Consider the following 22,351-nt stretch of genomic DNA (forward strand, 5'->3'; position numbering starts at 1 on the left):
ATCGACATCATTCAGGTTTAGAGTTGGAATAGTTGTATTTTCTTCAATTTCTGGTGCGGCCTTCACATTTTTGAAAAAATCGAATAATTTGTTGATAGGGATGTCAGGTTGGTCTCTCTTTTTTCTACTGTTAAGAAATTTCCAATACTCTTTTGAATTATAGGATCTCAATGTGTTTATTATTTTTGCAATTTTCTTTCTATATGAACAGAGACATATATACACATGTGTATATATGTCTCTGATATGAACAATAAATTAATTGCTTAATCTAAAGTTTTTTTGTATTGTTTCTCCGAAGATTTCATAATTTCACGATTTTCTTCAGAACTAATAGTCTTAAATTTTCTTTTGAGTTTGCGATAATTTTCAAATATTTATATCAGTGCCTTGTACTTGTATGATATTTGTCTTTATTTATTCATTAAAATATGAAATGTTCATATCCAATTTGTCATCTCTAATAGGACTTTATTTACAAAATATAACACATTAGTAAAAAAAAAAAAAAAAAAAAACACTTTCAGGAAAAAAAAGAGCAACTATAAAAAGTGGGACACCAAAAATGAAAAAATATATCATTCCTTTAAAAAGTATTTAATGGTAGAATTTGACATCAAAATAACAAATATCAACTAATTGCAATACAAACAAAACATAACTTAATTTTATTGTTTACAGAAGCTCCCATTTCGCCTTAGTTAATTCTTGTGTACCTGAAAATTTGTACTAAGGCAAACTGGGATTAATTTTATATATAAATTTTGACAGCTAAGGCGAAATGAGAATAAGCCGACAAGATTGGTAAAGTTGGATACTCATAAATGCAATTGTTGAAATACTATCAATGTGGGTTTTTTTTTCAGAATGAAGAAGGTTTTTTTTCTCAAGTGTATATTTTGTTATTATTTCTTGTAAATAATAATGTGTCTCATGGCCAGAACAATATATTATATCTAATGAAGTTTTTTTTAATTTGATGTTCATATTAATAAATGACAGAATATATATATATATTTCTTTTAAATATTTTAATTCACATTTATATATACATATATACATTTATTATACAGATATTTACATTACATTTCAAAGCACTGAATTTAAGACATTTAAATGTTCAAAATCGCGGCTGTGTTCGGGCAACTCTAGGTCTTTTTGTCTGGCATGGTTTCTTGGCAAGTCTTTGGGGTAATGGCATGGTAAAGTCATACAGAGTACTTGTCACAGTTTTTTCTTTTTCTGCAGTCAATCTGGACTTGTCACTGTCTTTCATAAGTTTATGAAAAAGACGATCTTTTTGATCAGCTGATTTTGTAAGCCAGCATTGATACAATAATTGGTGGCGCTTATAGTATCCAAACAGCAGGTAATTGCCTTGGCTGTACAGTGCTCGTCTTCAGTCGACAAACTCCAGATTGACTAGTTCGTGGAGCATTTTCACAAGTTCTGGTATGCTTTTTGGTTTCCAGTTAATCGCCGTTTTGAACACATGATTTATTGATTCACAATTGTTATTTGTCCATAAATCAACATGCTGAAGCTGATTACGTGGTTTTAATACATATTCGTACAATCGCTCTTTTTTGACGATACACTTATACTTGTCCTGGGTTGGGAACCCCTTTTAAAAAATTGATGACGGGCGACGACGGACATGCGTTCGGACAATAGACAGGTATGGAGCCGAAACACATTATTTTGTTTCTTGTGGTGCACTTTTCAAAATTTATTTTCTTATATGAAGATGTTAAGCAATGTATTACTGGACAAAATGTAATCAATAAGATAATAAACTTTTTACTACATGCAATCACCCTTATGCGTTTGCAATGGTACTTTTTCAAAATTTTATCTTTTTTTTTTATTAACATATGAAGACGTTTGAGCAATGCATTTCAGAACCAAAAAAAATCCATCTGATAAAAAATATTAACTGCATGTAACCAAACTTATTTAATGCAAGCTACCAGTTAACAGACGGATTTAGACAGAGATTTTTTTTGCGTATGCTATGGTTCATTTTCAAAATTTATTATCATATGAAGAACACGTTTGAGCAATATATTTCTGGACAAAAACGAGTTCAATACGATAATAAATTTTTACTACATGCAACCAATATAAAAAAAAGATATGGTAGGGTTGGCGATGAGACAACTATTCACAAGAGACAAAATGACACAGAAATTAATAACTATAAGTTACCCTATGGCCTTCAACAGTGAGTTAAGTACATATCACGTAGTCATTATTTCTAAAATTACTTATTTTAAGCCAACTTCTGTAAACAGATGTATATAGAAAAAGTGTATTTCTTTTGCGTATGCTTTGGTTCATTTTCAAAATTTATTATCATATGAAGAACATGTTTGAGCAATATATTTCTGGACAAAAACGAGTTCAATATGATAATAAATTTCTACTGCATGCAACCAATATTAAAAAAGATATGGTAGGGTTGGCGATGAGACAAATATTCACAAAAGACAAAATGACACAGAAATTAATAACTATAAGTTGCCCTACGGCCTTCAACAGTGAGTAATGCACATACAAGTAAAGCACATACCACATAATCGTTATTTCATAAATTATTTCATACAATATGTTAAACAAATAATTTTGTAATAAAAAAAAATACAAATTGGATTCGCTTCTCACAAACAAAATCTTATTAAAGGAAAATGAATTAAAGAAATAGTATTTGAAAATATTTCTGTTGGTCTTTCTTCTTTTTTTTAAATTTTCACATCATGTGGTTAAGGTATATTTTCAAGGCATTTGTACAAAGCATTCTCTTTTTCTGTCAACATTATATCTTTAACTCTAAATTAACAAATGCAGGAAATTATGTAAATAATATACTGAACACGGTGGAACATTTTGAAAACATTTATCTCTTTCATATATATATTTGAAATAAAACCTAATCTGACTAAAACTCGTTAAATTATTATTTTAAACTTCTTTTACTTTTAGAATAAAAAAAAATGCTATAAAACATTTCAAATAAATAAGTACCGTATGAAGCCTTTGTAAACTGATATCAAACTGGTTGAAAACTAGTGGTTTTGATAAACCCCAAGGACGCCACATGATTTTTTTTCAATTCAATCGTTATTCGTACTAGTACGTATAAAGCAGTAATAGAAAGTGGAAAAATAAAAATCATGTTTTGTAGTTTTTTTTCGGAATTTACTTATGTTTTAGAGAAGCCATTTGTATATACACGCATCTTTGTCGAAATTAAAATAAAAGCAAAAAAAGTTATAAACATATATATTCATTTTGTCTTCGATGTCTCTTACATTAACATTTTACCAAGCTGACCACACTCTTACCTATTAGTTGGCGCACATCAAAGATAAAACCTATGGCAAATAACTTTGTCGGGAAATAAATGAAACAAAAGCAAAATTATTTGTCCTTTTAATCATTTTGAATAAGAACAACACATTTTATTATGATAATCAAGTATTAATCTTTTCGATACAATTGTTAATTACTTGAATTAAAGAATATGATTGTTTAATCAGTTTTTATATTATTTGACACGTGTCAATCGGTTCATTGATTTTCGGTAAATCAAAGAAAAATGGGCACGTGTCTAGAAAATGTTGAATATGTTTTTTATTTATGATTATTTTTCTATAAAATTTGAAATTTATGCATTAAATATCAATCTCTAACATAATATTTAAAAATAACACGTATAACAGTAGTCCCTCTAGTCCTTAGTGGCATTGTATAGTCCTTAGTCCACTAAGGAGTCCTTAGCAGTGTTTAGACGTACCGGACATTTTTGTTTACCAAATTAATACTGACAGAGAAAAAGTCAGAGAAACTCAAAATTAATCTAAAAAAAAGTCAGAGAAAAACGGAAGTCACCATTTCCTGTGTCAAAATGTAAATAGGTAATTAGCCTTGAGTATTCAATGAAGGGGTAAAGGACTAGACTGTATATACAGCAATAAAAGATAATTGGAAATTACCTGGTGATCAACTAGCAAGTTTAAGACACAAGCCTGGATGGTTAAAAGTAAAATACTGACATTGGATTAAGGTGGTACCTAACACTACAGGGAGATAACTCTGTAAAGTCAGCTAAACATTTTAATTACGTTGTGTTGTAAAAGGAATTTTAAGCTTCTCAATGATCAAAATTGGTGTTTGTCAAACTGCTATATATATATATATATATATAACCAGCAAAAATTTTCTAACAAAACAGTTGGTTCAAAAGTTTTAAAATTTTTATATTTTTGCTAGAGGGTCAAAGTTTAAGTTCTGTGACAAAATTTTATGAAAATTAAACGAGCCAAATTAATTTTAGTACAAATGTTGGGCACATTTAGCTTAAACAGAGATACTGTTTATCAAATATATATGATGGCTGATCACTTTATCTTGAACTATATATATGAAAGATAAAAATGGCTATAGAGGGGTTTAAAGTTATACAATCTTTAACAAAAAAGGACAATATGCAGTTTAAACACCCCAAAAAAATAATGCCGATAAAAAATCTCCAGTTATGAAACCCAAACTTCAGCTGAAAACTTCCGAATTTCCAGTTGTGGCTTGACAACTCTGTCACATGTCTGTACTATACATGTATATGGACACATTCTTGTATAACCTCTTTTCCAAAAAAAAAAATCAAAGGATAAATTTGTTATACTTCAGGATTCTACTGTAATGTATTTATATCCTCATCAATAGATTTTGTTTTGACATTGTAGCTTAGGTAACAAAAATGGATCACTAATCATTGTCTAGAAATAGTGTGTAAATGGAAAGAAGATGTGATATAATTGCGAATGAGACAACTCTCCCCAGAGACTAAATAACATAAAAGATTTTTATTAATAAATGATTTCAGATGGTCCTGTGATAATAGTTTTATTCATGATTTCAGATGGTCCTTATATATCTTACGGAAGCAGGAGTTATGTGGAAGAGGGTAGAAATGTAACTGTTGAATGTCGTGTGGCATCAAATCCACCTGCCACAGTCTGGTGGGAAAAAGAGGGAGATAACTCTACACTTTACAATGGTAACATGCTGGATCTGACATCAGCTAACAGAGACCAGGGTGGAACATACATATGTTATGCAGCAAGTTACATGAAATCTGAAAGTGGGATAACAAAAGTTTTGTCTAATGAGACTTTTGTAGTAGATGTTCAGTGTAAGTTATTAAAAGGCCTGGCGGTCTTATTATATAATAATTTAATTTTGGATGTAACGCATCTTCTGATTGGCTGACGTCGTTTTGTTTATCAGCCCATAGACACAATTTTGTCATGTGACTGTGACGTCATCAACGTTTTTTCATGGTTTACTCTGGTTTAAAATGGAGTTTAGAATTAAATTACATATTACATACTCTGTCTATGACGAAATGAAAAAAAAAATGTGGTGCACACTTTAAAATAGCCTGCTACACGGGTTTTATTTAGTGTGCACCACATTTTTTAAGTTATTCCTTCATAGACAGAAAAAATATTACAGTTGTTCCTTAAATAAATCTGACTTTTGCTTGATCTGAGTTCTTCATTGGTCAAAACTCTGTTATAATGTCAATTATTTATGCTTTTTGTTGTTTATGCTGTTTGAAGTCACAAAGTGACAATGTCTAATGATATTTCTTAGAAAGAACACAATCTGTTTCACAGATTCTTGAAGCAGAGATCAAGAAAATCATTGCATTGTTTAAAAATCTTAAGAGAAGCTTGTGCTATAAAATATTTTCTGCATTCTCAATGGAAAAAGTTTAAATATTTTTAACATACTCTTCAAGTCTCAGCATCTTAGAAAAATGACCTCTAACCTTTGTGGTATGTCATGTTTTGGTCACATGACTGAGTAGTATTTTCTTTACTGTTTCCATGGCGAAAATGAACTACTGAATGTTTTGTTATGTTTTTCTGATTTTCTTGTCATAATGAAAGAAAATATATTTACCACACAGATTTGTTGTTAAAAATGTTCACTTATATCTATTATGAATTAATGAATCATTTCACTATTTGAATATTAAAAAAAGAATTTGCCATGTGGTTTTAATATTTGTACATGTATAATATTGATTAAATGAAAAATTAAATATTTTAGATGGTCCAGGATCATCAATACGACTGAGTCCCAATATCACATCAATAGAACTTGATGTTGGTACCCAGGTTCCTGTAATTAGATGTATTGCTGACTGTAACCCAGAGTGTCAATACACCTGGTACTTTACCAGTGGTATGGTCAAGACAGGTTCAGAGCTCAACTTAGGCAACGCCAGTAGTTACTGGCATATTGGTGAAGTTAAATGTAAAGCTGAGAATGATGTGTCCAGAACAAAGTATACAGCTTATATCAATTTTACCATGTATATCCGATGTAAGTTTTTTGTATACTGTGAATTTATTTATTTTCATGAGTGCCAATTGTTTAGATATTTAGGAAAAATTATAATTTCATGGGCATTTCATTTTATTGTTTTACAATACTCTTCATACAATATAAAAAAGAAGATATGGTATGATTGCCAATTTAGACAACTCTCCACATGAGACCAAATAACACAAAAAAAATTACCTGCAAAAAATAGCCGATAGGTCACTGTATGGCCTTCAACAATGAGCTAAGCCCATACTGCATACAAGCCTATCACAAATTTGAATTTATTGAATATTTAGATTCATGTTCCCTCTGTAGCCAAGAAATCAACCAAAATTGATATCCCACAAATGATGACGAATGCACAATTTTGGTTATTTTAAAACTAGATAGAAAATGAACAAGAAAATAGAAACTCATATGAAATGTATAAATTCAAGATGTCACCTGCATTTGTAACTTTATTAATAAAACAAAATTGTTATTTAGTATAAAAACTCTTCTTCATTTTGTCTATTTTTATGATACCAAATAAGAAGATGTGGTATGATTGCCAATAGACAACTATCCAACATAGTCCAAATGAAGCTGATTTAAGCTTTTATTGATAAGAAACTACCTTCAACAATGAGCCAAAATCATACTGTAAAGTCAGGCTTTTTAATCAGCCACTTGTTCATGACAAAATGGAAATGATTCAAACTAAAAGACTAACAGCCTGATTTATAACCCCAAAAAAAACAAAATGAATAACTATGACAGACAACAACAAACAACAACAAACAACAACCACTGTGATAATGTCTCCTGATGGGGGGACAGGAATATATAGGGCCTAAATTAATATATTGTTTGTTTCCCCAGTCCCCACCCTGCCAAGCAAGGTGTGGGTAGGTAGGTAGGGAAATAATTTTATTTTTTCCTAAAAGCCTGAATAGTTTCATAGTATTGGACGATGCTGCAAGCCTGAAAATCTGAAATGAAAAAGATAATTTTCGACTTAGTTTTGACAATAAAATTTTATGAGTAGCACCCTTTTATGCAGGGTCGGTCGGGATTGGGGAAACAAACAATATTTTATTTTAGGCCTAGAATGCATATGTGAACTAACTTCTTTTAAAAGTTTTTGTCTTAATAAAATGAAAACTTGAATTGTGTTGTCATACAGTCGTTAACTATACATGTTATTATAATCTAGATCCACCCAGTATTGAAAAGGTAGATATTAACTTATACTGGTATAAGGAGGGCAGTGAAATCTGGTATAAGGAGGGCAGTGAAATCATAGTCACATGTGATGTCAAAAGTTATCCACAGGCCAATATTACATGGTACAGAAATAATATGGAAGTTATCACACCAGGTTAGTATCCCATATTTTATACTTCTATGATTTATATAGTGAGTGATAGCAAAGATTAGAAGATCACTATTAAGTGTAACTGATATTTAGATTGATTGATTAATTTATTGGTGTTGAACACCCCTTTAAGTACTATTGTGCTATGTCGTTGTGGCCAGTTTTTACTAATGAAGGAAGCCCAAGTACCTAAAGTGACCCACAAACCCTTGTTAGGTAGAATGATAAACCTAGTCAGTAGTTTGACTACTTTGGGCACCATGGCCACCTTATATATAGATTAGGAGGTAATAAAGATATGAAAAGATGCTTTATAGTAAATCTTAATTCACATTTTCCAAAAGAAGTTAAAGGAGATGATGTGCTTCAATGAGACAGCAACTGTAGAACACAAACAAAATAACTGAAATACATTTAGAGGTCAACCTCTAAATAGACAACTTTTGAGTTTGATGCATTTCCGTTAAAAACTTTGGTTTCAGTGAACATCATTTGTGCGTTAAGGTGCATCGTCACTTCCGTTCCCATGTTGAGCTAGTGGTTGGAAAACTATGATTTCTATATTGCAAAAATTATTCGGCAAATTAAATTCTCATAATAAACAATCAGCATTACTGTCATTAGGGAATTGTGAAGTACCTACAGAACAAACATTATTTCTAGTTTATCCTGCACAATGACAATCACTAAGACACTTGATGAATGTTAATAGTGCATGGATGCAGGCGATCCCCTCTATCATTAAGTGACACCTAATTGACATATTTTTCTTGTGAAGGACAAACTCAAAAGTGGTCTATTGACCCCAGATATAGCATAACTATAAGTTTATTTACAATTCATGCTATAATTACTTCCCTTTCTATATACAGTATGCTCTTGATATACCAATTTTTTGACAGGAAAAATACAGAATGTTAAGGAACATGTCACATAAGCCAATACCTAGCAAATAGCAGACTAAGTGTGATTTTACTTGTAGATACTTACTACACCAATGAGACAACAACATGTCAGTATGATTGTTCTACTAAGAGCGTTCTGACTATAGAACATGCAGAGTGTTTAGATCACAGAAGTCACTATACCTGTCAGGCTGAAAATATCATGGGTAAAACTGTTATGGAGTCACTTAATCGTGTCAGTATTCAATGTAAGTTATTTTTCTGTTGTTAATATAAATAAATATTAAGTAAATGCAGTATTTGACATTTTTGAATTGTTTAAGGACATTCAAATATAATGCTTGTTTTGTGTTTATCTCCCCATTAAATACCCTTTTTTTAGAAGCACTATTGCTGCTGCTGAGTGAAGTAATCATTAAAGTTACCCCTTGTCTGTTGTTTGTCCTTTCATCTATCCATACCCTTCTGCAAGTCCCGAATTTGGTTTCCATTCTCAAACTTTGCTTAGCCACAATCAAATATCCTTAAACTTATTTAGGCCAGGTTTTTTTATGGCCTGGCAACGAAGTTGTCGGTGCCATATAGTTTTACCCTTGTCCGTAATTCCGTCATTCCGCAACAAACCATTATACAGAGTTTTTATACGCCCGTCAAAATTTTGACGGGACATATTATGGTATACAAATGTCCGGCGTCTGTCCTTTAGTCCATCCGTCTGTCCGTCGTAAACATGTTGCACCGTAACTTGAGAACGACTTATCCAAATCTCATGAAACTTAATATTGTTGTTTCTTATGATGATCAAATGATCTGTATACTTTTTGGTGAAAATTAGATTAAAACTTTTTGAGTTACTGGACTTTGTAACTAAAACAGGGGTGTGTTTTTTTCCCATGTTGCGCCTTATCACAAAAACGATTTATGATAATTGATTAAAACTTTACACACTTCTCAGTTATATTAATCTGAAGATCTGTATACTTTTTGGTGATGTTTCAAAATTTTATATTTGAGTTATTGAGTATTTTGTAAAAAAGGGGGAGTTTTTTTACATGTCGTGCCGTATCTCAAAAACAATTTATGATTATTGCTTAAAACTTTAAACACTTCTTAGTTTATACTTTTTGGTTTTGATTCAAAATTTTCTTTTAGAGATATTGAGTTTTTTTGTAAGAAAAGTGGGTGGGGGGGGGGGGGTGTTCACATGTCCCGCAGTATCTCAAACACATTTTATGATTATAGCTTAAAACTTTACACACTTTTAAGTTATATTAATCTTAAGATCTGTATACTTTTTGATGATGATTCAAAATTATATTTAAGAGTTATTGAGTTTTTTGTTAAAAAAAAAGGTGTGTTTTCACATGTCACGGTATCTCAGAAACTATTTATGATTATTGCATAAAAGGAAAGGCGTATCATGCACTCATGGCGCAGCTGTTTATTTTCTAAACCCCTTCAAATATTCAACTAATTTTTGGTATGTGAGTTTACCATGATGAGTTACAGATCAAGTTTAAGTTTCACTCTGCTCCACTAATTTTTGCCGAAACTTACGGGCTTTGCGTATGTTTTTCTATGTTGTGATGTTATGCTATTGTTTCAGAAAAAGGGAGAAGGTTTGGATCCATTAAAACGTTTAATGTTTGCACCTGTCCTAAGTCAGGAATCTGATGTACAGTAGTTGTTGTTTGTTTATGTAATATATACGTGTTTCTCGTTTCTCGTTTTGTTTATATAGATTAGACCGTTGGTTTTCCCGTTTGAATGGTTTTACACTAGTAATTTTGGGGCCCTTTATAGCTTGTTGTTCGGTGTGAGCCAAGGCTCCGTGTTGAAGGCCGTACTTTAACCTATAATGGTTTACTTTTTAAATTGTTATTTGGATGGAGAGTTGTCTCATTGGCACTCACACCACATCTTCCTATATCTATTTGGACTTTGATAAATTGTTGAATATTACAGTTATACAGACTTTTTTTCTAAATGCTTTCAGATATTGGGCTAATTTTTGGTATGTGAGCTAACCATGATGAGTTGCAGATCAAGTTTAAGTTTGTTCTGCTTCGCTAATTTTTGCCAAAATTAAGGGTTTACAACTTTGAAAATTGATGAAAATCACAGTTATACAGACATTTTTCTATGATGATGCCTCCAGATTTTGAGCTGATTATTGATATGTGAGACTACCATCATGTTTGTGTCCACATGTGTTATTGAAATTGCAGATTTTTCAACTTTTTGAGACGGGGCCATTCGTGTTGCTTTGACATATCTTGTTTTAATTTGTTGGTTTATGGATCCCCCAACCCTATTTTTCCAATTTCAAAATAAAAATAAAATTGATATTTGATGCTTTTTTATTCCCGTCGACCATAAGAAATACCTTATCCCTGAAATGTAAATAAAAATATTTTTTTTATGAAATGAAATGCATCAAACACTAACATAATTGATTACACATTGTGTTGTGAAAAATTCAAATTAAAAAATGATCTGTATGTTTTCGTATCTAAAAATAGATGATTAATCATAACTGACCTTGAAATGTTGTTTGCACAAATAATTTTGCTGAGTGAAACCTGTGTTTAAAACCAATTACAATAAGTTTGTTTCCCTTTTTTTCTCTACACAATTCTGTAAGATTTATCATCTCATAGATGAAATGGACCTGTCCAATCGTGGAAGAAGTCAAGTTAAAGTAATATATATTCAAAAATAATTTGGAATGTTCTTGTTTCATAGATAATAAAAATAAAAATCATCCATTTGGATATCATAAACTGTTATCACAGAGATATGTCTTGCCTTTTTGTAATTTTGATTATGCAAATGCTGAAATCCAAATAGCAATACTCTAACATATGACACAAGTTATGCAAATATTTAAAGTCAATGAACCATGACTGCTGTTATTCAGAGCTATAAGCCTTAACAATCTCCATGTAAATAAAATGTGCCAATGCTAATACAACTGCATACCAAATACCATTGACTTATTATAAGTCATTTCCAAATCTAAATACAAACATTAACTTGTAAACTATGTAAAAGTTTCAAAGTCAATGAACCATGAAGAGGGGATGGGGCTTTATAATCTTCATCAAAACAATACATGCAAATGATAATAAATTTGCATTCAAAATATCATTGACTTAACATAAGCAGTTCATCTTAAACTGATCTAATCACAAACTAATACATGTAAACTAAGATTAGTTTCAAAGTCATTAGACTGTGACTGAGGGACAAGGCAAAATATTCTCCATGGAAAGGAGATATGCCAAAGCTTATACAACTGAATACCAATTAACATTGGCCTACCACTCATGGTTCCCCTTGAACTGACCCAATCACAAACTAATTCATGATAACTTAGAAAAAAAATTCAAAGTCAATAGACCATGGCTAAGGGGGCGGAGCCAAATTATCTCCATGGAAATGAGATATGCCTAAGCTTATACAACTGTTTACCAAATATCATTGACCTACCACTTTTAGTTCCCTATCAACTGACCTAATCACAAACTAATACATGTAAAGTGAGAAAAAGTTTCGAAGTCAATAGACCATGACTGAAAATAGTCTCCATGGAAATAAGATGTGCCAATGCTTTTGCAACTGCATACCAAATATGATTGACCTACCACTTGCCGTTCACCATAAACTACACCTAATACATTGTTGTTGCCGTCGACGCCGGAAACAGCATACCTATGTCTCGTTTTTGGACTCCGTCAAGGCGAGACAAAAAATGGGAATGCATGACAACTCATGAAATTGATATCTTTGTCTTACCATTGGACTAGTCTATTAGTAGTACGTTTTTAAAAAAGAATGGCAAAGGTTATTTTTGTTTGATTATGTTTGCATTTTTTATTTATGAGTTTTCATGCTTGATAATTATTCACCAATTTTCTGGAAATTGATAAAAAGCTTTGACCTAGACATAACCCAAACTGGTCCACCATTCCATCTATAGCTTAGCACCAACAGTTTACAGTGTAGTGATAAGTGAACACAACATGCATGACATGGGTCCAGTTTAGACATAACCCAACTTGGAAATTGTATGACGATGGCATTGTATCTTATGTTTACAACAGTTGAGCATTAATATTTCTTGGAACTAGAATTTAAGAATGATGACAAAAATTGAAAAAACCATACAGAAAATATTGGTGAAAAATCGTTAAACCAACAAATTAAAAAAAACCTGGCCTTTTACAACCAAACACAGATCAAGTTTGTGTTTTGGGGTGTAATTTTCACCGTTTTGGAGTTATAACCCTTACCGTATTTGGGCATGTATAGTCCGCATTTTTTTTCCTTAAATATGTAGTTTGTACAAGGGGTGCGGACTATACACAACTATAAACGGTTTTCGAAATTTATTAAATTTTTTTTTTTTTTTTTTTTTTTTTTTTTTTTTTTTAAATTTCGTTTTTCTGCATCAACAATGTATATTGGAGACGTTAATTGTATTTACTCCATTTAATTCTTATACTTTTATTCTTTTTTAACTTTTGGTTTCAAAATTGATTATTAAAAGAAAAGGTGTGACATCCTGCATAGGTAATCAAGAGGTATTAAATGAAACATTTCATTAATTTTCTGTTTCTGCACTCTACAAACAATGTAAATTTACTCTGCCTCAACAAAATGATAACCCACACTTTCTCCCTGAACTTAATAATGAATGCAGTTACAAGCTTTTTGTTTGTTTAGCTAAGTAAACCATATGATAATATTTCCTGTTCCACATTGTAGGTCATGCAAGGCCAGCTCATGATAATGTTTACAACTTTACATTACGAGAAGAAGAAGGAATAAATTTGACTGCCAATTATTTATCAATCCCTACTCCAAATGTCTATTGGTATTTTAGACGCACACCAACCTCAACAAACAACAGAAGTGTATATGTAGATTCATCATACGGTGGACAAGAGAACTTCTACTACATATCACAATATGAGATCAAGGATATCAGATCTTCTGATTTTGGTCAATATTTGGCTGTTGCAATCAATTACGTCTGGAAAGCGACAGACTCCACCATTATATTCAACATTTTTCAGGATAAAACAGGTTAGTACAAATAAAAGATAAACTAGATACTACCAAAAGATAGATAAAGAAATGACATTGACTGTCATTCAGAACAATATTTTATTGCACACCTGTAATATACGTCACCATCGAATTTATGTGTATTATTAAAATTTGTCATTCATCGGTTCATTTTTTTGGGCGTATTACGTTTACGCATTTTTATCAAAAATCCAATTTCACTTTTCTGCATTTTCGTGCATTTCTTTTCCGAAATAACTAGACACCACCTTTCTGCATTTTTACCGGTATTTCACCTGTAAAAAAAGGTAATAATGATATATAAGATTTATTTTTGGTCTTTATCAGCAATAGCTTCATTTTCGAACAGTTTGTCAAGTTTGTCAAGTATGGTAGAGAAGAGATTACGAGGTTGGACTTCATAAAGTCAGTTGGCTACAAGTTTGCTGCTTTGACAAAAATGTAAACTGTGCTACCTGTACTATATAATAGTATACTGACGTTATCAGTTTTGTCTGTATATACACTTTTAGTGCTGAACATTGACTTTTATTTGATATATGACCATGTATGATTTTTTATCATTTAACGATAAGGGTTTTGTTTCAATCATGAAGACTTATCCTACTCAGATCCTACTTCCACCTCGCAGGGGGCAACAGTTTTAAATTGCTAACGGAAGAGTGATACAATAAAAAATAAAATGCAGAAACGTTAATAACCGTTAACAAAATCAATGTAAAAACAATGCGGGAAAGAGTACTATAAAAATGTGGAAACGTAGTGCCAAAATGCAGAAACGTAGTGCCAAAATGCAGAAACGTAAAACGCCGATTTATTTCATTTTCTGTTTCATCATTTACTTATTATGACGTTTGACTGAGACGTGAGAAAAAAATGTACATTTTATATACAGTGTAACCTGCCTAATCCGACAAATTTGTGCGATCTCAACAATTCGGTATGTTTAATAATCATAGGGAAGTCAGATGTTGATTTTTTCGAAAGAGAAAGAAGTATGATTAAAGCATGAATAATAGTTGTATGAGGACCAAATATGATTTGGAGAAAAAAATCTACAAAACGTGTGTTGTGTTTTTAAAGTCAGTCAGTATATTATGATGGTTTTATCGTAAAAAAATATAATAAGATACAATATAGTTTTTCAGTATTTTTTACATAGTTTTCTAGTTAAGTTCAAAATTACTGAACTACAGCTATGAATTGTCTTATTCGCAGTTTTAATTTACAGCCCATATTAATCACATTCTATTGTTAAGAAAGTATGAAGCTTCTCGATGATCAAAATTAGTGTTTGTCAAACTACTATACATCCAACCATTTTTTCCGATAATGTGTCTGGTTAAAAAAAAAAATGATTTTTTTGTCAAAGGGTCAAAGTAAATATTTTGTCAAAATTTTATGAAAATTAAACGATCCAAATTTATTTTAGTCAAGGTGTTTGGTACCACCTTAACTGTCTCGATTGGAGAAATATCGCAACACAATTTATCCAGTAGTGGAATCTATATATGTCAACTTTTATACTTTTGTTAGGAAAGGTGAAAATAAGAGTCATTTTTTATTTGTCAATTTTCAGATTTGTCATTCAAAAGATATATATTGGACTTAAGGTGGTACCCAACACTTTCACTAAAATTAATTTGGCTCGTTTAATTTTCATAAAATTTTGTCAAAGTATTAACTTTGACCCTTTAACAAAAATATATAAATTTCAAAAAATTTTAACCAACCGTTTTGTCAGAAAAAATACACTGGTTACATAGCAGTTTAACAAACACCAATTTTGATCATTGAGAAGCTTATTATTCCCTTTACAACACAACGTAATTAAAACGTTCAGCTGATTTTACAGAGTTATCTCCCTGTAGTGTTAGGTACCACCTTAAGTGTAAAATTTTCAATCCCATGAAACATTAATATTCATCACATTTTTCTCTGTACCACAAATAAAAACTGCCTGGAATTTGGTAGAATGTGTCCTGTAAGCATGCTCTAGACCTATGATCCGTTTTCACATTTATCACTCCACCAACAACTTGGTAAAAGAAAAATTTTTGCTTCATAATGACCCTGTATAAAATTCTTATCACATTTTTCTACCAAATCAGCAAACTTTTCTGTGTGATGTATTTTTCATCTCAGTTACTTGTCAACTTCATAATAACCCAATACTTTTTGTGGACCTGGTGTATCATTAGTGACATTTTAAAATTGTGCCCTTTCTTATAGGTTGGCCTCTCGGACCATTTGGTTTAGAAGTAAGATGTACAGAAAACTCAGCAGAATTAAGTTGGATATCAGCAAACAATGGTGGCAGTAAGCAGACTTTTACTTCTTACTTTTCTTACTATTCTCATGAACCTGAATATTCTGTTTATGATAACAGAGGACCAGAGGAAATTACAGATACTGGAGAGGGGACACGTATTAAAGTCAATATACACCCATTATATCCTGGTTATCCATATTTCTTTACCGTCTCAGCCAAAAATATCTATGGTACAACAGTGTCTGATACCTATGTTAATTGTAGCACTTCTATATATAAGACAGGTAAGTTACTGATACCTATGTTAATTGTACCACTTCTAAGACAGGTAAGACCAGCACTGTTGTCTGCAGTTATATTGCTCTGAAATATGTGTTCAAATGTTTCGTAGGAACTACAATTCAGAACTTAATCCGAAACTTTGGTATAAAGCTTCATGTGAGCATGATATACAATGTAATCCATTTGAGATGGATTTCCCATCTTTTTTGAGTGATTATTTTTTCATCTCAATTGACTCGATTGATAATTGATTTTCTCAGTAGAGTGGAGTGAGAACATGATGATAGGTAAATAGCAATAAACAGACCTAAAGTCTTTCAATTTCAACTCGAGGATGTTTCTCAGCTGCATTTTATCACAGGGCTACACAATTGTAGCAGTGAAACGACTTCTTTGTTTCTGAACCATAGATCATCTATAAATATTAATGCACCTTGTATTCTGTTTATTGTTTTTTATGCCCCACCTATGATAGTAGAGGGGCATTATGTTTTCTGGTCTGTGCGTCCGTTTGTCCATTCGTTCGTCCGTCCATCCGTCTGTCCGTTCATTCGTCCGTCTGTTCGTTCGTCTGTCTGTCCTGCTTCAGGTTAAAGTTTTTGGTCAAGGTAGTTTTTGATGAAGTTGAAGTCCAATCAACTTGAAACTTAGTACAAATGTTCCCTATGATATGATCTTTCTAATTTTAATGCCTAATTATATTTTTTACCCATTTTCATGGTCCATTGAACATGGAAAATGATAGTGCGAGTGGGGCATCCGTGTACTTTGGACACATTCTTGTTTTTTAGTGTTTTCCTATCTGTAATAAGAATTAGAATATGTTTTATTCCAATCAATGGCCTTTCATGGGCAGCATGACATGTATACACGAATAATACATTGTGATTTGTAGGATTTGAGAATCGGTCATGTCTGGCATATTTGACCGTTTCTGGACCCTTGTTTGTACATTGTAACAGAAAAATATATTTTACATTGAAATGAAGTATTAAAAGTTCACATAGATGTTGTCATGATAAAGCTACAGGTACATATGATTTCTATTTTGTTTCTATTAAAACGTTTGAACTTTCTATGATATTTGGGGAAAAAATTGTAAATATTATGAAGATATTGTCATTACCTGGGCCACCCATAAAAAATGTTTGGCATTGCCGACCCACACATTTTTTTACATTTAAAAGTTATACATGTATATATATAAAATTATTGACTATAGATAAATATATCTAAATCTAAAAGTCCAATATTTCTGGATAATGCATTTATTATTTAATATTCACTAGTACTTTCATGTTTTACAACAATCTTCAGGTAAAAGGCGAATAATTGTAACTATGAGAAGGTTGTTAAGTAGTTTACCTCATAAAACAATTACTAAAGGGAGATAAACGTTCTCAAGTAAAATATGGAAAGCCAATTGTAACGCTATTGAAAGCCTAATGCGCATTTAGTTTTGGCTTAAATTTAGTTATTAAATATTGTCCTATGTAAATTTCTTTGCAGCATATATTCAATGCAGTAAATCAGATTTTCACTTTTACACGTCATGTTGGTATTGGCATATATCGTTTGTTCGCATTTTGTCTTTAAGGGAAACTTCGCAAAAAAATCAAAAATTGATATTATGTCCATTCTGTATAAAAATGCTCAAATTCATAGATATTAAAGTTTAATCTGCTTGATAAGAGATCACCATCGATTTTAAATTTAGAGTATCAATTCTCTCCGTTCGGCCATTTTGTCACCTTTGTCGATTTGAACCCATGATATGTCTAAGGACCAAAACTACAGTAACCCAATGTAGTCGTAATTGCGTGTCGATATCTTGTCAATCGTACGGTTGTTTTATCCGACTAGTTACTAACTTGATACGGAAAATGTTATTATTTTTTTAAAAATAACCATGATCTGTTATTTTTAGACTGGTAATATTGGAATAAGTTAAAAAGTCAAATTTCAAATCATAAATAAGTGTTCCGTGAAACTTAAATTGTTTTGAAAATATAATTAGTTCATAATTCTTTTATGTAATACACTTGATTCAAAAAAATTAGGATCTTCGCTCCACTGATCACCCGTATGGCTAAAGGTATTGTAAGGGGTGAGGTGACACGTCCAGGTATTCCAGCGATTTCCTGTTGAGCTTGCAAATGCATGCATCGTTTCACTTCTTAGGGTATTGATCAGTGTACACGGCCGATAACTTATATCTTTCCATTTTGAACTATTAGGTGTATAATATACATCTCTATCTTGCGTGTCCGAAATAGTCATTACTAAACTCATACGCTTGTTTATGAATAACATTTCTGGTGAATAGAAAATTATTTATAAAAATATAAATAATACCAAAAACAACAAACAGATTTGATGAAATAAAAATCTATACACGTATATTCCAAGGGTTAATTTTGTAAAATGTAATATATACTCGTTGTCAATGATGAAGGACAGATTGGAACATACCAGAAATATTGATTTAAAAAAATGTACGCACTTGTCGACCATTCGTATATATACACCTGGATATTAAGTTACGGAACTATAGCGCAAATTAAAATATATACATGTATACATAGAATATAAGAAAGAAACATACATTTTGCGTAAATTGGGGTAAAAGTTTTGTGAAATGTCGATAGACTATTGTATACCAAAAGAAGAAGAAGAGATTTAAATACAGGTCGATTTATAACTTTATTTGGCTCATCGAAGTTATGGACATTTATATATCAATTAGATTCTTCTCGAAAAAAGGAAGAAATTCGTCATCATCACAATTGTTCCTACATGCATGTAATATATACGCAACTGGAAGTACAAAAATTAATAATCCCCGAGGGATGTGAATATTTTCAAATCAATTTCGGGATTTATTTTCTCTCTTGATATTCAATGACATCAATTTAAAGAATAAACTACTTGTCCACTTTAGGGGTATTCTTGCCAGTTGAAACAGACTTTTACATTAAAAAATAGGGAAATATGACATTATATTCGTTCATTTTTTTTTATACATCGTTGGTCAAATAGCTAAAGTATTATATATAGTTACGGTGTGAGACGAAGAGTATTTTAAGAAGGACATTCCCGATTATGTATAAATTTTGTTGATGTTTTTCACACTTGAAAAGCATATCTGTTCGTAAAAACTATGCATTCCACATTCTTTAGGTGTCACAAAACAATACACATTTTATTGTGCCACCGTACTGAGACTACTATAACACATGTGTTATAGTAGTCTCAGCACCGTACAAGCAAGTGAAAATGATTGCTGGAATGAATCAAAAAGGTCAGAATACAAACATGTATTTTTAAATACACTATCGATCATGTCAACTTAATTTGTATGATGTACTTTTATTATTAAAATTCGTTTTAAAAAATCCACACGATCTAATTTTAAAAGTTGCATGGCTATCACTTATTTTTCGTTGGTTAATAGCTACACCAAAAGTCGATGCGCTTTAAATCGCGTTATTAGATGGTTAACAAGACTTAAATGAGATATTTTCACTCCCGGCATGCATCAAAGACTAAAACTACGTCACATAAGTCAGGAAGTTTCAAAAAATAAAATTAATAATTTCCAATTTTCTGATTTATTAGATTTCATATCAAAATAAAACTTGGTGAATATGTTTTTCATGGTATATTATGAACATAATAAGATAAAAAGTGAAAAATCGTGAATTATCCCTTTAAAATTGCTTCCGATATATATGTATGCACATGTACCACAACGAGAATCTGTGCATTTCGAGACCTTGATTTGTTTTTTTCTTTCGATTGGGTTGAACTTGGAATGGGTCAATAGACTTTTTTCTATATATAGATATATTGCAATCATGATGATTCTGAGATCACCCCCAATTGGGATGCAGCATTGTTGTGTGTACAAACTGATGTCACTGATGGTTTCTTTGATAGGGGTTAGTGTCACATTCTACAACACAGCTCTATGTACAAATATACGATTTAAAGCTTTGATTGTTTGATGGGATTTTTACGCCACTGTCTACAATAAATGGGTAATTTCATGACAGTCAGTTTCATTGGCAGATGAAAAGCAGTGCAAAGAGGAACCTTATAATAAATGTCCTGACAATCTGACCTTGAAAGACCATCAGACAAACAATAGAACACAAAACACAACATACAAAACTAAAGACTGCAAAACACGAGCCCTACCAAAAACCAGGGGTGATCTCAAGCAAAGATAAGATGTTAGTCACTTCTTAGTTTTCTATCAAACTTGAATGTTTTATTGGAAAACTACAAATCTAAGCTTTAGCAGAAAATATTATTAAGAAATGTCTTAATGGTTTGCATTTAATTTAAGAAACATTATCACCAAAATCAAGAGAGCAAAAGTCGTCAAACAATGCAGGAGTGATTGCTGGTGCAGTTATTGGTGCTATCCTATTCATAGCAGTGGTCACTGTTGTTGGGTTTATTGTTGCCAAAAGGACCAAGAAAGTTAAAGGTATTCTAGTCTGGTTATATTTATTGTTTATTGCAGACCATGTCATATCAGACATCATTTATCCCTGACAACAAAAAAGACACAAGGTACAGGTCTGAGTGTACTCCTAGCAACTGACAGATAGTTCAAAGTCAATAAGAACTAAAAACATCATGTATTTAATACTATAATACTAATCATTACACATCCAACAACCAATGAATTGAGTGTTTAAAGACGTCATTAACAGTCCGAGAAAAACAGGACCTTGTGCAATGCCTAAATATAGGTATTGACAAATTGTCGTACTGTGAAAGAACATATAAAATATGGATTTAATTCGTGATATGAATATTTATACAAATGAAAACAATATTCAAAGATTTAATAACAGTGTTCAATAGGCAAGCTTAGAATAAGTTTATCTAAAGGATAGATAGGTTTCTCTCTTAAAAAAACTAATGTAAAATCATTGTCTTTCAATGAACAGGTTCTTTCTGGGGCGTGGGTTTAGTGGGTATTTTTAGCCATGCCTTTATTTACTATTTGATTGTAAAATACCATTCATAGGAATGTTAAAATCCCAGTTGCCTAGTTTTCACTGATCTTTTATTGTGGAAGAGAAGACAAAATGAACTTCCATATCTTGACTGTGAGGTGAGTTTTCATTTTGTTTTTTGTGTAGTTTGTTGTTTGTTTTACAATGTTTGTAAAAATGCAGCTGCATACTCCCATATTTATATATGTCCAATCAAAGTCGAAAGCTATTTATCAAGATAAACTAAAAGACTATTTTACACAAACTATTATTTAGACATATAAAAGGTAATGCTGGATTGTACATGTATAAGACATAATTATAAAATTTTCATTTTTTCTATTTCAGGGAACGTAAATTTTGCAGATCTTCATTTAAGTTTTTATTTATTAAAGATTGAAAAAGAAACATTTGGAAAGAAGTAAAGAATGTTGTGCTATGGAATAAAATTATAGGAATTAAATCAAATTTAGGTTGTCATCCTCAAAATAGCATTAATATTCAGACAGTTAAACTTCCACTTGTAGAATGGTATGTTCAGTTGATACTACACAGATAGGAGTCTTCTTGTCTTTGATTACACCTTTGTTATCTTTCAGCAAAATTAATTAACAAATATAATGGTGCTCAATATATGAGTTGTGCAATATATATTTTTATACGACCGCAAATTTTGAAAAAATTTTCGTCGTATATTGCTATCACGTTGGCGTCGTCGTCGTCGTCGTCGTCGTCGTCGTCGGCGTCGTCGTCGTCGTCGTCGTCGTCCGAATACTTTTAGTTTTCGCACTCTAACTTTAGTAAAAGTGAATAGAAAACTATGAAATTTTAACACAAGGTTTATGACCATAAAAGGAAGGCTGGTATTGATTTTGGGAGTTTTGGTCCCAACATTTTAGGAATTAGGGGCCAAAAAGGGCCCAAATAAGCATTTTCTTGGTTTTCGCACTATAACTTTAGTTTAAGTTAATAGAAATCTATGAAATTTTGACACAAGGTTTATGACCACAAAAGAAAGGTTGGGATTGAT

General features: G+C 31.5%; 1 protein-coding gene across 2 annotated transcripts in view; it reads left to right on the plus strand.

The window, feature by feature from the left end:
• Window positions 1-21,975, plus strand: part of LOC134693351 (hemicentin-1-like) — a 43,648-nt gene extending 21,673 nt beyond the window's left edge. The window contains exons 9-16 of one of the 2 annotated variants that reach the window (XM_063554120.1): window positions 4,922-5,194; window positions 6,121-6,396; window positions 7,595-7,759; window positions 8,739-8,909; window positions 13,432-13,752; window positions 15,988-16,311; window positions 20,661-20,804; window positions 21,670-21,975. In XM_063554120.1, the coding sequence (XP_063410190.1) occupies window positions 4,922-5,194; window positions 6,121-6,396; window positions 7,595-7,759; window positions 8,739-8,909; window positions 13,432-13,752; window positions 15,988-16,311; window positions 20,661-20,804; window positions 21,670-21,746 (1,751 nt within the window). In that variant the 3' untranslated portion in view covers window positions 21,747-21,975. Of the gene's footprint in view, window positions 1-4,921; window positions 5,195-6,120; window positions 6,397-7,594; window positions 7,760-8,738; window positions 8,910-13,431; window positions 13,753-15,987; window positions 16,312-20,660; window positions 20,805-21,353; window positions 21,442-21,669 lie in introns of those variants that run through there. The other variant, XM_063554121.1, reaches the window with a different exon arrangement.
• Window positions 21,976-22,351: the final 376 nt, after the last annotated feature.

This window comes from Mytilus trossulus, chromosome 12 (assembly GCF_036588685.1).
Source record: "Mytilus trossulus isolate FHL-02 chromosome 12, PNRI_Mtr1.1.1.hap1, whole genome shotgun sequence".
Lineage (NCBI taxonomy): Eukaryota > Metazoa > Mollusca > Bivalvia > Mytilida > Mytilidae > Mytilus > Mytilus trossulus.